Source organism: Anolis sagrei, chromosome 1 (genome assembly GCF_037176765.1).
Source record: "Anolis sagrei isolate rAnoSag1 chromosome 1, rAnoSag1.mat, whole genome shotgun sequence".
Taxonomy (NCBI): Eukaryota; Metazoa; Chordata; class Lepidosauria; order Squamata; family Dactyloidae; genus Anolis; species Anolis sagrei.
In genome coordinates this window covers 93431974-93449419 of record NC_090021.1, presented here as the reverse complement: position 1 = coordinate 93449419, position 17446 = coordinate 93431974, and the positions used below count along the sequence as shown (strand labels likewise).

Below are 17446 nucleotides of genomic sequence, written 5' to 3'. Positions count from 1 at the left end.
ACCAGCCCCAGGAAGAGGGCCATCTTGGAGCCAGCCCGGGAGGCCAGGTGACAGCACTCACTGCTGCAGGGCTCGTCCTCCTTGTCAGTGGTGTTGGAGTCGTGGGTGGAGAAACATTCCAAGTTGATGGCGGCACAGCAGTCACCAGGCCGCTCCCGCCGTCCCAAAAAGTAAAAAGAAAAATATTACCACCACAGCTGGGTGTGCTTTTACGCTGCCACTAGTCACAACTGGAACCCAGCCTCCCTCCCCAGTGCTTCCACTGATAAGAGAGGAGCCAAGGCCACAGGGGAAGCACTTTCCCCTGGAGAGGGTGGTGCTCTGTGTGCTCCCTCCATTAATAGAAGCAGAAGTAACCCAAATGCTAATGCAGTGTTCTGCAGTCATGCCCCTTTCACCAGAGCTCTGGCTGCTGGAGTCAGCAGCTGTGGGGCCTGTATACCGTCCCTTCCATCACAAGACGCTGGAGTCGGGCCGGGCCCCACAAATCCAGCCAGCGACACTAGGAACCTCTTTGGAGGCTGAGGCATTAGACCACCCATTTCGGGCAGCTGCCCAGGGAGGTATTGTGGAAGGGTGCAAATGATCTCCAGAACCACTCCTGGGTTCAATGAGTTCCCCCAGTTGGTCCTGGACCTCTGATAACCTCTTGAGGTCCCTGTGTACTACCGGGTGTTTTTCTTCCCCCCTGTATGGGATCAGAGAGGCTGCACCACAGTGGCCCCACACTGAGTATGTCCACCATTCCCTTGGTGGTGTTAGGAATCAGCCTGTCTGTGTTTGTGTTCTAGGATGATCATGATGCTTCTGATGTGGGCAATGCTGTGAGAAATGATGAGGGAAATGATGGTGCCGAGGCTGAGGTGCAAGATGGAAATGGTTTGGTCAATGATTTTCTTGCAAATGACAGAGAGCCCCCAGTGCAAAGGGCAGTTTCACATGAGACTACTGCTGGGTATAGGGATAATGGTTTACTCCCTCTCCCTGTGAGCTCTCAAGATTTGGGTTTGGAAAACCATCTGACACCTGGAAATTTTAATGAGCAACCAGAAAGGGAGTTGAAAAACAGGCGGCTGGAGTTCAGCCAGGACCAACAACAGACTCAAAGTTTACGTTGCTCCAAAAGGCTTCGTCAGATAAGAGTCAAGAGTGGGAGGAAACAAAACCAGTTTCTGGTTTTTGGGATGTAAGGTTTGCTTCAAGGGAAAACCTATTAGATCAGGCATCGTTTGGAAATTAAGTTCATGTCCTGTGGAAATCCTGTTTAAGGGGTCTTGTTCTTGTGGATACTTCTAGCCTTTTGGTGTTGATTAGCAGCGTTTGGATTGTCTTTGCATTCTGATGATTCCTATCTGGAAAAATACTGCTGTGGATTGCTTTTATATCTTTTGTGGACATTGCTTTAAGTTACTGCATTTTACTGACCTTTTACTTTTTGGAAGTTTCCTATTTTCTTACAAGCATTTCTTTCTACTGGCTATTTTACTAAGTTTCAATAAAAAGGATTTGTTTCTTCACTCAATGTGTGGTGAGTTTTAAAATCAGGGGGCTTTTTCCTGTCCTGGAGTGCAACAGGTGGTTGCTCTTACTTTTTTGGACTGCAGAACATGACTGACCAAGGCCCTCAGTGACAGCAGCTGGGCTTGTGCTCATCAGACAGTGCGGGACATCTGTCTTTGCAGGGGCTGCCTCAACAATCTATCACTTTACCTTTGCCCACGTTGTTGGGTGACACTGAGGACAATGAGTCAGATGCCTTTGCTGATACCCTAGATAAACCTGATCAAGTAATGGAACAAGAGCTTCCATGTACAAAGGAGTCAGAATGTTTTTTGGCACTAATGATACAGTTGACGCATGCCCTTGACTTACCTGCGGCGCAACTGGTAGTGGTAATGGAGGATCCACTTTCTCCATCTGAACAGCAACAAGCTTCCCTGATTGTGGTGTTGCCATACCTGCTTCAGCTAACCAAGTGTTCTGATTTATCACCAGCAGCAGTTCCTGGGGTGTCCAGGTGTATTGACACTGTATATAAGGTCAATTTCACCTCTATGCAGCACTTGGCAGAAAATCGAGAAGTTGCTACAGAAGGAAATTATAGTGCCACTATGCTCCACTGACTTAAGAGGCCTAAACACTTACATCTCAGCATTTCTGCATAGTGACATTGTCCACTATTCTTCCCCTCCTAGCAGAGGGAGCATGGTTTGCCAGTATTGATTTGAGGAATGCTTATTTTCATATTCCTGTTCGGCCAGACCACCACTGTTTCTTTTCCTTTCTGATAGATAGAGCAGCATTTTGTTTCTTTGGAATCACTACAGCACCACAGGTGTTTACAAAATGCATGACAGTGGTGGCAGCACACCTCTTCCTGAACAGGATAATTATGTGCCCCTATGTTGATGATTGGCTCTTATTGGCACACACCTGGTTGTAACTCTTATCTCACATTCACATTACTCTGTCCTTGCTACAGGACTTAGGGCTCATCAATATGGCAAAATCTCACCTTCACCCTACCCAAAGGATTCAGTTTATTGGGGCACCTCTGGACTCAGTGGCTCAGAAGGCCTATCTACCAGGTTTTAGGACCTTATGATCGTTAGTTCTCCAGGCCATATGGGAGCAACAGCTTTGGGCCCATGATGTGCAGTCACTGTTGGGGCATATGGCATCAACTACAGCAGTCGCACACCCCTGCCCATCCTCCCTGCTTTCTGTCATGCTTCTGTCCACCAGCTATAGGCATGATGGGGAGGGTGGGCAGAGCCATGGCCTTAAAGGGTTAAAGTTTTCCAGAAAATTCTAGAGCTTACTGTTCAGGAGTAATACTATATGTGCAAATTTCACAGATGACCACTTGAAGAAACATGGTTACAAGTAAGCAACCATACATTCTAAGGGCTCTTTTTTCTCAAGTAACATCATCTGTGAAATAAAGTTATGCCTAATTTTGCTATGTTAGGTAGGATCTATCAATAATGTGATGTATAAACATAGTTACAAAATGAATATTGAAGTATTTGCCATAATAAATGGTATCTGGGTTTGCACCTTTGCATGTTGTTCCATGTGGTTCTTCAGAAATAGCCATGAATTTTAATTTTTTCCTCTGGTTTTTCAGTGGGGCAGAAGTACTAGAGATAGAATTTGATTACTTTGAATTTACATGATTGCATCATTATGTGAACAAAATTAAACAGTAATTAACCTTCATGGGACCATTTACACTCCATCTATTTTGTCGTTAATTTGATGTATGTAAATATTATTAAGGTTAATGTAGCTTTGTAATGAATGGTTTATGCATTGTTAAGTCTTCATTGCTACCCACAAAAAACTGTTAAGATTTTTGCCAGCTGTAACAACCCTCAAGAGGTTTGAAAGAACATTTTGTTAATCAGATTTAAACATTTTGAATCTTTAACCATAAGTATAAATAAACAAAACTCTTTTAGGCATCTTCTAAATCCCTTGAATTTCGGAAAGGCCTTTTCATACTCACATTGTTCATCCTTGCTAATTCAAGCCTGATATAAAGGAACATTGACTGTCCAGTTTGAGCTTCCCTTATCCAGTAATCTGAAATACTTCAAAAACCTAAATGTTTTATTGACACCCACCTACTTTCAACTTTGGGGAAAGGGGGCTAGTTACACATCCAGGACCTGCTGGGTTTTTCCTCATGGAGCTTTTGCTTCACTACTATCAGACATTTTATGAGTTGTGAAAGACCCTGGTTCCTGTGGCTCCATTCACACAAGCCCGCCTTCTTACCCTCATGAAATTTCTGAGCATGGTGGAGCATGGGCTCCTTGGAGAAGACCTCTGGTCATGTGACTAACCTTGACTCCTCATTCACTGTACAGGTAGTCCCCGACTTATAAATATACAACTTACAAATGATTCATAGTTACGAACAAGGGTGAGGCAACAGGAAGTAAGAGAAATCTACTCCTAAGAAGGGAAATTCACTCCTAAAAGAGTTATTATCAGCAAAACATGCCACAAGAGTGTTAACTTTTCCCTGAGCTATCCAAAGCTTGCTTGCATATTGGCTGGAGTTACATTTTAAAATGTACCTGTTCTGATTTACAAACAAATTCAACTTAAGAACAAACCTATTGTGAGTTTAACATGGGGACAGCCTGTATGTATGCAAAGACAGTTAGGTATTAAAAAAATTCAAAAAAATCTAAAACATTTCTGCTCTCAAGCTTTTGGATAAGGGAGGCTTAACCTATATAATCTGTCCCGTCCTTATAAGCATTGAGTAAACTCCAGCTTGCCACTTGTTTGAAGTCTTTATATTAAAACAGTAACTGCCCAATGTTTAGACTAGCTACAATGATGGATTGTATTTTTAATGTAAATACCCTTAAGAATCTATTTAGGGTAGTTTGCATGTTGCTTCTTCTCCCAGATAAAAAATAACACTTGAATTAGGAACACTCCATTCCCTAAAAGTTGTTCAAATGTAGGATCTCCCTATCTTTGATATTTAGCTGGTACCCACAATAAAATAGAATTATTTATTATTTATTTATATAGCACATTTATATCCTGCCCTTCTCAACCCTGAAGGGGACTCATGGTGGCTTTACAAAGGCAACAATTCAAGATTTGTGCAATACAATGGTTTGGAAATATCGTTTTCATCAGCGGTAGAGAATGCATGGGCTTCCAAGTGTTGTTGGACTGCAGCACCTATAATTCCTCAGCTTTGGTTGTACTACCTTTTGGAAATTGCAGTCTAGTAATATCTGGAAATTCTAGAAAGTGAGAAATCTCCCAACTGGCTTCCCTACAAAGGTTGGAGAACCTAAAGCCAGGATGCTACATTTCGTCTTCTCAGATTCCCCAGATTCTCCCTTTAGTTTGTATGAGTTTCCAAGTAGCTCTCATCCGACTTAGTTACTGTCACTTAAGTTATTTTTAATTAAGGCATGCTGATATTCCTGTCCCCACCCACTATTGGTATCTAGTCCCTGAGAATATATCCAAAACTGAACACAATCTTCTGTCTGAAAGAGGCTCCCTTCCTTGCTGTGTATCAAGCCGAGGGAGAGCTTTAACTTCATGGCAGGCATTACTCCTAGCAAACCAATCTCTTCCTCGACCTTTATCATTTTTAATGGTTTCAGCTGACAACCTTCAACAATTCAAGCCTCAGCTGTCCTTGACATACCATAGGGCCTAGGAATAGGCAGGCAAGACCAGGGCTAAACATACAGTTTTGTCTTTGTTTCATAAGTTAGATACTTGGGAAGTCTCTCAGGTACATGGAAATCACTCCCTTGTTTTTGGATCGTACCATTTTACTTCCAAACAGATAAGTAGTGAACAATTCAAGTTCTGTATTGGAAGGAGTGGTAGAAGAAGAAGAAGAACTTTATTTTTCTACCCCGCCTCCATCTCCCCGAAGGGACTCAGGGCGGCTTACATGGGGCCCAAGTCCAGGCAGGATACAATTAAAATAAAGTAATAACAATTAAAACAGCATAAAACAGCATAAAACAACATAACAAAATAGCTAGCAACAACAATAACAGCAGACTAATTTTGGAGGGGGGAGGAAAACCACTACGTGAACTAGTTAAAGGATAAAGTGGTATAGTAAGGTAGATGACAATGTATTACGGCATAGGAAAAATCATGGAAAAAGAGCAAATTAACAGGATCAGTTAATATAATATAGGACATCAGATTGAATGACAGTGGTATCTATCTTGAAACACAGAAAGGATAAAAATAAAACATGTCAATCGCAGCATGTTTAGATATTGCATGCTTCAATTTTCAGGTAGCACTGGATTCCAGAACAATGTTCCTCATCTATATATTCTGTTTTTGCAGGGACATTCCAGTAGATTTCAAATACATAGCAGAGCCAAGTATGCACTCGATGCCTGCAGTGACTTTGTCCCCAAATGGTAAGCTAACATTTTTTTATCCTTTGGTATATGATAGAACACATTAATCCTTTAGAGTTGAGTTCTTGATGGTCCATAGTAAGTTTAAATATGGCAGAATAGCTGGATTGTCTCAATTGACTAGTTGCAAGATCAATGTGTTTAACTCGCAGAATAGAGTGAAATATGAAGGATCTTTCCTTCTCATTGATCAATTTGTGTGCTGTCCTAGCATGTATAACTGCCCTTCTTAGGTTTATAAACCACTATCAACTTCCGTTTTTCTTTTTTAAAACTATAGAATTTATTGGGGGTTTATTTAGTTTTGAAGCATCATGAATGTTGCAGCACATCAAAATAGATAATTTATTTTTTGAAGTGTATTTTGAAGTGGAAATAATGGAAGTTCTTGGCTCTTGCCATATCCATTATATAAGCTGTACCATCCACTTCCCCAGTTCATCTGTCTCTTTAACTGTTAACTTGCCCGTTGCTTGTTTCCAACCTTAGAGATGTATTATCTGTTTTTTGGGAGAATGTTATATCAGTATCTCGTACAAAAAAATCCAGTGTAAAAGTAATACGAGGATCAGACCAATAGAATACACACTTTTTCTACAAATGGTTTTAGGCTCAGTGTATATTTTTCCAGCATGTTTTAAAAAACTAATTATTTAGGCTCCTTCCACACAGCTGAATAAAATCCCACATTATCTGCTTTGAACTGGAATATATGTTGATGTGGACACAGATATCCCAGTTCAAAGCAGATATTGTGGGAATTTCCGCCTTGATATTCTGGGTTATATGACTGTATGGAAGGGCCCTTTGTCATATTAACAAGAGTCAGAATTATAGGCTAAATGCAATAGAACACTAACCAAGTAGAAATGTAAGTGCAAACATAGTCACTCTGAATGATAGTATGCACAAGTGGTTTTAGACAAAGCACCTGTGCAAAGAGATTGTGCAACTGTTTGTGCAGTCAGTGGAACAAAATAAAATCCATATAGCACCCTTGGAATGCAGAGTCAGAATCATAACAGTCCTTGCATTTGCATAATGATATCATTTGATACAGGTAATCCAGTATCTTTTAGAGATTTTAATTAATTATTAATTCATTAATTCATACATACATTTTAAGGAAATTAATATCTGCATTAATCTTTTTTATCGTAACAGGAAAGTGGTTGGCATGTCAGTCCATGGATAATCAGATTCTGATTTTTGGAGCTCAAAACAGATTCAGGTTGAATAAAAAGAAAATCTTCAAAGGTCATATGGTGGCGGGTTACGCTTGTCAAGTAGATTTTTCACCTGACATGAGGTATGTTTCTCTAATTCATCTGCTTAATATAGATATTCCTCCCAGGTTTATTTACAATTGATGTTGCTTTGGACTTGAATGTAATTGGAGACTATTTTTAAATAAAATATCCCAAGAATCCTCATAGGCTCTGCCAAGGTTGACTACTGTGACAGCCTCAGGTAGATGTTCCCAGCCTCTTAAGAACACTATTGGATGAATATCTCAGGAGTTGAGCCTTTGTGATTAGCATAATGCTTTACAAAACCTGTGTTTGGGACTGTAAAAGTCAAAAGATAGACTGTGGATGTCAAAAGAAGCATCCAAAATGCTTGGGACCAGAAGTATTTTGGATTTCTGATGGGACCCAAGTCTAAAGGCAAAATTCATTTATGTTTCACATTAGCCTTATGTATAGCAGGATTTTTATACACTGTATTTCTAATAATTCTGTGCATGAAGCAAAATTTATGGACATTGAGAACCACCAGAAAGCAAAGGCACCACTATCTCAGCCACCAGTGTGGACAATTTTGGATTTTGGAGTGTTTCAGATTTCTGGATAAGGAATACTGAACCTGTACTATACTGCAGTCCAATTTCTTCTCTTTTTCATGTTAAAATATATTGCATTGTTTGGATTTTCAGCCTTGTATTCTAACATTTTTTAATTCAGTCTATAAAACTTTTGTTTTGTCAATAGTTACGTGATATCTGGTGATGCAGATGGAAAGCTGAACATCTGGGACTGGAAAACTACTAAATTGTATAGTAGATTAAAAGCCCATGACAAAGTCTGTATAGGTGCAGTATGGCACCCACATGAAACATCCAAGGTGATCACTTGTGGTTGGGATGGTCTCATTAAACTCTGGGACTGAAGGCTTTGAGAGTCTCGATCTGCAATCAGTTGGTGAACATCAAAGATTTCAAAGCACCTACTTTCCAGCAAAGATGACCCAAAACCAGGACATTAACATGGTTGTTCCAAGTTCTTCAGTGTTACAATCTATCCATGCTATACTGGAAATTCACAATACTTGATTTCACAAGTTTCCAAAATGAAGCAAGCTAAAGTTGAAGCTCTTTGATTATTTTGTTACTTATTTTCAAAGTCACATACATTAAATGGAAGAGCTTGATATAGCTTTGTATTTATGAAACTGGATCAGAGACCTCACAAGCTTCACTTTGCTCTGTAAATACTGAAGTTGAAAGAGGGAAAATGTAAATAGAAGGAAGTGTAACATGATGATCTACCGATTATAGAAACTATTTGAGAGCATTTGCCAGTCTCTAAGTACATAGAATATTGATGAGATTGTTTGGTGTATATACTACAGAAATTGCTTCTCAAAATCGGTTCTTTTGTATTTCACAGAAACTCTTTAGTCCTCTCGAAAAGACAAACAAAAGAAAAGTGTTTTGTGCACAATAGTGATACACAACTCCAATTCAGTTTTCATTGTTGAAACCATTACGTCCCACCAGATCCTTGGGTCTTGCTTAAAGGTGTGGAAAAGACCCTGACGATCAATAGAGGCAGAGAGTGCCCATCCCACAGCCCATCCCTTGTTGGAAGTGGAACAAGGATGTCATTCTAGCCACAGATTTTACGAGTCATCCACTTAGTGGAAGTGATGAGTAAACTAATGTATTTGCAGATGCATGGCACTGGAGGGTACATATTCAGAAACCACACTTTTATCATGACTGTTTTGTATTGTGAAAAATTGGGTTCCCATTCTTACTCAAGACTGTTTTTAATAACCAAAATGTCTAAATAACATGTCTAGATATAATTTAACTCTTGAGTACCCCGATTGTGTGTTGGCGTCAATTCCATTCACCAGTGTGTATTGTACCAAGGCAGAAATGATGACTGACTCTTTGAGATGCATTTATGAACAAACCGCAGCTTCATTATCACTTTACCACCCAAATCTTGTAAAGGGGCACTTTAATATATATTTTTATTTTGTAGAATTGTCAAAGTTTTGTGCTGAACTACTGTACATATGTCTCGATCCTTCTTTCTACAGAACCTATTTTTAATAAATGTTTTATAAGGAAAGACAGATCTTTGACTTGGCACAAATTCTCAAGCACTGCCCAAAGTGTGTTTTTTAAAAATATTTATTTGGTTAGATGTTATTCTCTAGCATGTCAAAGAGTGAAAAATTATGAAGTTAGATTAAAATATTATGGAATGATTTCTCTTTGCAATGAACCTGTGTGGAGATGCATATGTATTGTTTCTCTCCTGGGCTGGAATGGCTTTGCACCTTATTTTTTCTGATATGAAGATTAATAATTGATATTGGAATCACAAGTACAAGAATATGTCTATTAATAACCAGGTGATTGCCCTTTCTTTCTGGATACATGTATCAAGTTACTGTTACTTCCATAGTTAAAAAGATACTAGTGGATTTGGACACCAGTGCTTCTTGGGTTATTCAAAGGGCATGCAGCATTGATCTTATAATCTTAGTAAGTGTTGTTGCCGGATCATTTCACCTAACTGGTAGATTATAGCTCAGCAACAGCTATAAAAGCATCTATTTCCCACCCCTGATCTAAAAGCACCTGTTGTGCAAGTGTTACTAGTAGAGCTGTGATGTGCTTAATCTTTTTCAGATAGCTGTTTGTCCTATAGGATACACATACACACAGGGAGATAAACTGGGAGATAAAGAGGAGTTAACCCATCTACCCATGCAGGATGGAAAATATGTCCTATTTGTTCCACTACTACTTTCTGTTTCTTTCATGCAAAAAATATAGGAGAGTACATACATTGCTAGGCATGAATTATCCATGTGTCTTGTGTGTTGCATATGTCAAGATATGAACTGTTTTCAGCTTCTCAATGGTGCACATTTTTATAAGCTACACATTTATCATAACTGATACAGCTTGTAAGCAGTGAAGAGGAGTTCGTTTTATCTTTCAGAAAGGAGAAATTAGTCCAGTTGAGAACATCTTCATCCTAACCCGGATCAATACAGAAGAATTACATTTACATGTACATAGTTGTATCATAAACTGGATTGTCCTGTGTACAAAAGTGGAAAGCAGTAGAAAGATTTCCACTTATTGAGAGGAGTTCCACCTCATGGCACACCTAGTCACAAGTAAATGTGCGCATACGCCATAAAATTCATAACGAGAAAATATACACAAAAGCCACATATTACTATATTGGTATGGGATGACAGATGAAATCCAGAATTTGTTTCAGTTTATAAAAGGAGATTTGTACTCACAGAAAGGATTGTGGACACTACTTTCATTCTGAGGGAACAACTAAGAAAAACTAGCCATGGAGGCCTTATTAAAAATGATTCACCCAGATAAGTCAGTGTTTTCTACCCAAACCCTTTTTTATTTGTCAATTGATTTTTTGCTGGTATCTACTTTGAACCAATTTTGCTGAAACATACTTGACTTGGTAATTCAGTCAACAAGGCAGGCAGCCCTCTGAAACAATTGAAAAGAGAAGATGAAACATACCAAATGTTACAAAGAAGGAATTCTGCCAAAATGGTTATGGATGTAATGCAGTGGGAGGCACTATTTGAAGTAGAGAAGTTGGAAGCAAATAGGTTGAATACTCTTCCCCCCACCCCACCCCCTTCTCTGTACCTGTTGCCAAGCTCTGCTGATTCAAGAGTGGGTAAAGGAAAGCACACGCTTTTGGAAAAGGGGGGGGGGGTGAGATAACCAACCCCTTATCTTCCCCTACCAGGTTTGCTGAAAAAGGTTGTTTTTAGCATTCTGAAAATACTATATATTTCTTACTATTGTATAAAGGTGCAAATTATAGAAAATACATCTGTTGATTGTCTATAGCACCTACAATCACACCTACACCGACTGCTTCACACACTACATTTTAACCTACCAAATGTGAAATTTTACTATGTGGCATAAGGTGAGTAAATGCACATGTAAGTAAATGAGTAATGACATGACAATATAGGATAAATTATAGTGCAGTCAGATTGCTTCTCCTGGAGCAGTGCTTTCCCTTTCATTTAACTGCATGTTCCTCCTGAATTAGCACACAGAAATGGCCTTACATTAAATGCTTTTCATGTTTAGTTAAAAATTGCCCCAAAGGGAGTGGTTACACTTGCCATGGGGATCACAGCTGGCACCAGCACCCACCACGGCTGCCCATCCTGAGCTTTTGGTGCATATATATCTATTTTTGGTATGCTACAGATCAGTAATACCCAAACTCTGATCCTCAATTGTTTTGAACTTCAGCTCCCAGAAGTCCCAGCCAGCTTGGTCAATGGACATGAATTCTGGGACCTAAAGCTCACAATATCTGAAGACCAACGTTTGGGAAACATTGCCATAGATGATGGGACTAGATTATTTGCAATATGACACTCGGTTGATTTGGGGGATATTTAAACTTTGTTATGCAAGATTTGAATGCAAAACAGATGGCAAAAGTATTGGCTGCAATTAAACTGGCTTTAGAACAAAATATTTTTGAAAGCCAAAACAGTAAACCTTCAAGGCTTGGCTCTCAAATGTGAAGACTTGATTGATAAATAATGTAACTTACAATATTCAAGCCTAAACAAATATTTAGAACACTAACTCTAATTTTGGTTCTGTTTATTTAAGACAGGCCAGAATTCTATATCATTGACTTAGCTGCATCTCTTGGCTAGACGCCCCCAAATCTACCATATCAGGCAGCAGCTGGTGAACATGGTGTAGATGGGTGATATTTTTGGCTGCCTTCCTGCCATCAAGCAAGGATGCAACGACCCCTGTCACGTGATTCTGGGCCTAGTCTCCATGTAAGCTGCCCCGAGTCCCTTTGGGGAGATGGTGGCAGGATATAAGAACAATGTTGTTGTTGTTGTTGTTGTTCCTGCCACAAGTCTTCATTACAGCCCTGTTTCCTGCTGGAAGCAAAAATGTAACCCACCCACGCCCACTCACAAGCAGAATGGACCTCCTTCACTTGGGAGCCCCATTGAGTTGTGGGGCAGTTAAGAGTCATGGCAGTAGAGCCACAGTTATGACTAGATAGGGATTGCGAATATGAATCAGTTATGTGATTTGTTGTATGTATATTTTGTCTCCATATTATAACATTTTCTCTATAAGAATATCTGAAGGCCTCAAATTGTTTTCCTTATCAGATAAAGAGAGAATATGTGGAAGATAAATAGAAAAGCAGACTTGAAAAACAGAAATACTGAAGCAGTCCCCATTATTGATGTGAGGCAAAAAGTAGTGGCAGACAAAAATGGCAGTTTTACGAGTTCTTTTTATTTGCTAAAGAGAGCCCGTAACAGAGTAGAGTGACACATCCTTGTCGGCCATTTAAAACAACACATTAGCCAGAGTTGCAGGTCAGAATATGCTAGGGATCCATGGGAATCCTAGTTTCCAGGACTGAGCAGTTGCTCACATTTGTAGTGGGTGCAATTGACAAATGACAGAGCCTTAGTCAGTCTTGTTAACTACATTGTACAAATCAGGCAGTTTGGTCCTCTCCAAACTTGTCAGATATTGAATTTATGTTCTGTTTTAGATATATTTGTGGATCCCACCTCTGGGTCGACTTTTAAGAGGATAAAATCCCAAGAACCTCAACTCTCCATCCACCATGATTTACTTAAAAACATGTAATATTTTAAGCTTCTTCATTTTAACATATTTTTATCCAAGAAGGAACAACTGATTACATGCTGTATTTTACCTTTTTCATCTCTAATGGTGGTGGCACAAAATTCAAATAGGCTTGAGATGATCTGCAGCTGTGTGCACACATGAAGCAAACAAAGTAGATTTTTTTTAATGTCAGGAGTGACTTGAGAAACTGCAAGTTGCTTCTGGTGTGAGAGAACTGGCTGTCTGCAAGGATGTTGCCCAGGGGACGCCCAGATGTTTTGATGTTTTACCATCCTGTGGGAGGCTTCTCTCATGTCCCCACAGGAGCCAGAGCTGACAGAGAGCTCATCCACGCTCTCCTCAGATTCGAACCTGTGACCTGTCAGTCTAAGTAGGTACTCTATATCCAGCTGTTTTCTCTTCTAGAAGATTAAACACTGGGCCTTTCCACTTTGGGAAGATAATGATAACATTTTCTTTGTATTAATATTACTGCTTCTATGCTTGGATGTTTCTTCATGTCTGTCATGTCTCCAAAGTTACCTTCAACCATACTGTCAAAGGGGAAAATTCAGAATTCAGTTCAGTTGTGCTCCAGCCTGCCATTTCCATCTTGTATTCACCCAGCTCAGTGTATAACAACTGCTTGCATTGAAGGCTTCCCTTTTGAGAAAGACCTGTGGTTTCAGTAAGTCTTTGTAAGTGTGAAACAGCCTGAAGTCCTTCAGTTCTAATTCTTTAAGGAGGCTGTACCAGTATCGGACCACAGTGCTGTCATTGCCACTGACCTCAAATCCAGGCCAGTGCACATGGATCTCAAAGATCAGTTGTCCGATCCGTTCCACAATGTCCTCCAAGATCAGGTTTTCCAAAATTTTCCACTCTGCACTTTCCATATCTGCTTTAAGGACATCGATCTGTAACACACAGAGCAATGTGAAAGTCAAGCTGACAGGCCAGATAAAAGAAGTGCATTCTTAAGTACACTGGAAAAAGAGAAAGGCCGTTTCTATGTCTAAAAGAAGATTCAAATGGATATACTTACAATAATAAGGTATACAAACACCAATAATTCCTGTTTTTGCAAACAGAACTTGCACATATTATAAATTACTAGCAAATGCATTAGCCGAAGTTGTTCTATATATATATGCCTGAAAAATAATCCATATACAAGACACAGATCAGTAGGCTTGCAGGAACCCCAAGGTTTGAAGAAATACCAGATAATTTAGGGGAGCTTCATAAAAGAAAGGGAATCCTAAAACAGACCCAAGGAACTTGGCATGTTCAATGGCCACGAAATGCCATTGCAGAAGTGTGTGGAGAATAGGATAGAGAAACCTAGAAGAGAACATGGCTAGCTGGAAGGAAATCTTAGAAGCACTGTATGCTGAAATATCTTGCAGGTTCTACTTATTAAACTTTTTGGTCTAAGTCCAATGTTAGTCCTAAGAAAAGCATATCCACTGAAATCAATGGGATTTATCTAAGAGTTCCCATTCATTCATGGGTCCCACTGAAACCAATAGAAATTGCATAAATGACTTCACTGGGTCTGTTCTAGTTGTGTGGTCTAAATAATACCCTAAAGGCACCAAGTCCCACCTGATCTTTGACCTAAGCGGGGTCAGCCCTGGTTAAAATTTGGAAGGAAGTCTGCCAATGAATAATAGATGTTTTAAGCCAGATTTCAGAGGAAGGAACTGGCGAACCTACGAGTATTGTTTGCCTAAGAAAACTATATGAAATGCATAGAGTCACAATAAGTCACCAGGTAATTTCAAGACACACACACACAGAGAAACTAAACTGGACTTATGCCATAATATCTTTCAAATCATTTTCAATGACACCCCAAGCCCTATCTCAGTCACCTTCACAATACTTTAATGCTGCCAGTTATTGCCTTCTCTTTTTTAATTTCCCCAGAGCAACTCTGTGAGCCTATTCATGCACTATAACTTGAGCTCAAATACTGCAAAAGCATATAGCTAACCGATCTGACGCCCTCTCAATTAATACAACCATCATAGTGGACTTAGTGAATATCACATATAGATTTTACTTTCTGAAGCACAGCATTCAATGTCTGCCAACTTGGGCCTAGACACCCTCCTGAAAGAGGTTCACACCCGAGGAATGGCCACTCTTTCTCACAGCAATCATGACATCAGGGTGACCATTAAGAAGATGCTTCAGCAAGATGAGAGAGGTACAGGGGCCTAGATCTTGCCAAGAGAGTTAGCCCAGCTGTTCCAATTATTGCTCTCTGTCTGCCTTGGCAGAACAACATGCCATCTGTCACTCTCATATGCACTAAAGCAATTTCAAAATACAAATCCATCCATGGCTGCCTTGACAGTTCCTGAGATTATAAACAACTTGGCACTTTAAAGTCTAACTCTAAAGCTCTAAAGCATGTGTTCGCCTTCAAATCTCCTGTTGACCTATGGAGACCCCGTGAATTTCAAAGTCTTTCCTTAGGTAAGGAATACTCAGAGCTGATTTTGTTAGTACTTTCCTCCGAAATATAGCCTACAACACTTGGTACAGTCTTGCCTTAAACACCACATTGTGCCTGATCTTGGCAACAGAGTCAGTTAGCACTAATTAGTCCCTAAATGGGAGATCACCAATGAAGACCAGGTAATATAGGCTATATTTCAGAAGAAGGAACTGGCAAACCACCTCTGAATATTCTTTGACTAATAAAATCCAATGAAGTCACCATAAGTTGACAAGCAACTTGAAGGCACATGTAGACACACATGGACTGTTTTTTAAACAAGTGAACACTAGTCTCCATTGTGAATCTTTGCATTCTTGTAGTCCAATCTTTTAAAGGCCCCAAATCATCATGAACCAAGATATAAGGGCTGTATCCTGATGTCTTATGCAAACATAAGTCTTTCCCCCCATTTGGGCCAATGCATAATGTCCGCATGTACTGATTCAGCTGAAGATTACAAAAATTGAGTTATGCACATGGTGCCATCACACACTGCATTTTGATTGCATGCTTGTGCATACCTTATGAATTGCACATCAATTGAATTGCAGTGTGCATTTGTAATTCTGTAACAATGTGGATTAGCTCTACCAAGACATAACTCCATAAGAGACAGTTATAGTATGACTCTTCAATACAGGAGCTCAGCCAAGGCTTATTAAAATGAAACTTTGTAAAGCAAAGTTTAGATAGCATTCTGATTTTGAGTGTGAAGATTATTTCAGTGGGGGTAACTTTTGTTTCTATAATAATAATATAATAAAACTATGTAAAACCCACCCCCTCTCCCTGAAGGGACTCAAGAGCTGCTTACAATAATAACAAAAATGAAAAACATTCAATGCCAAAAAAACAAATAGACAATCAAAGCAAAAAATTTAAAATCAATATAACATATAAACAACTGAAAGCAAGGATAAACCAAATAAGCATAATAAACACAAAAACATATAAATTAATACAGAATACATTAACATATAACATTAAAATGTAATATAATATAACACAGCAGCAAGTGTTGTCAGGGTGGGAGTGTGTGTCAAATATGCTAGTCCTCCTCCTCTTCTATGCATTGCTTCCTCTACCCCAAATTCAATTTCCACCAATAGGATGATGTCAATTTTTGCTTTCTTTTTAAAAGGTGGGGATGCTTTAGGCTCCATTATTCATCTAATCTTTATGGATTGCCTCATTCCACCCCCACCCCCCACCCCCCCATCTCCTGTATGGCATCTTACTCAACTGGGTCCCCCAGCCCTCTCTGTACAAAAAAAAAGTCCATTTCTACCACTCAAGAGGCATGTCCCAAAATCAGGATTTAGTCCAATAAGCTTCACACCAGTTGTAATGTATTACTTAATATTTAGTACCCTGTTTCCCCCAAAATAAGACATACCCATAAAATAAGCTATAGCAGGATTTCTAAACATTTGGAAAGCAAAAGGAAAAGTCTCCTCCTTGAAGTGAGGGCCAGGACATTCTGTTTTAGGGATTGTGTGTCCTCAGGGGGAAGAAGTAAAACTGTGGCTTCCGTTTTACTCAGCACTGTGGGTCTCTCTTGCCCCACACAAACACCAGGGGATAGGGGGAAAGCTTCAGCAAGCAGTCTGCTACTGAGTCCAGAGAGATCATCCCATAAATGCAGATTGTTGTATCATACTTAATAAAAATAAGACATCCCCTGTAAATAAGCCATAGTGTGTCTTCTTAAGGAAAAACAAATATAAGGTAGTGTCTTATTTTCAGGGAAATGCGGTATGTGATTCATTCAAAGTTTGGCACTTTTTGTAGTTTCCTGTGTCAGAGAGTCGGGTATGCAGTTAACCCCTCTAAGTGAAATCAAGTGCTCATATCGCTGGCCAGAAGACATGTCAGAAAAACAGAATTTTCAAAGGAGGTGAGTCATGCTTCACAGAAAAAGAGCAAAATATTATATGGCACCTTAAAGACCAATATAGCTACAGTACACATTTGTTAGTCTGCAAAGTGTCACAGGACAGCCTTGGGATTTTGGGAAATAATTATCAGTGGAAGTGGCAAGTCTATTAAAGGGATGTT

The 17446-nt window shown here is 39.5% G+C and overlaps 2 protein-coding genes across 2 annotated transcripts in view; one reads left to right on the top strand and one right to left on the bottom strand.

The window, feature by feature from the left end:
* The window catches only part of CDC40 (cell division cycle 40), a 51626-nt gene extending 42321 nt beyond the window's left edge, over positions 1-9305 (top strand). Inside the window, exons 13-15 of the mRNA XM_060753162.2 lie at positions 5863-5939; positions 7104-7248; positions 7931-9305. Of these exons, the coding sequence (XP_060609145.2) occupies positions 5863-5939; positions 7104-7248; positions 7931-8108 (400 nt within the window). The 3' untranslated portion in view covers positions 8109-9305. The remainder of the gene's footprint in view (positions 1-5862; positions 5940-7103; positions 7249-7930) is intronic.
* A 3206-nt stretch (positions 9306-12511) lies between these two features.
* Positions 12512-17446, bottom strand: part of METTL24 (methyltransferase like 24) — a 101750-nt gene continuing 96815 nt past the window's right edge. The window contains exon 5 of the mRNA XM_060753163.2: positions 12512-13793. Coding sequence (XP_060609146.2) covers positions 13455-13793 — 339 coding nt within the window. The 3' untranslated portion in view covers positions 12512-13454. The remainder of the gene's footprint in view (positions 13794-17446) is intronic.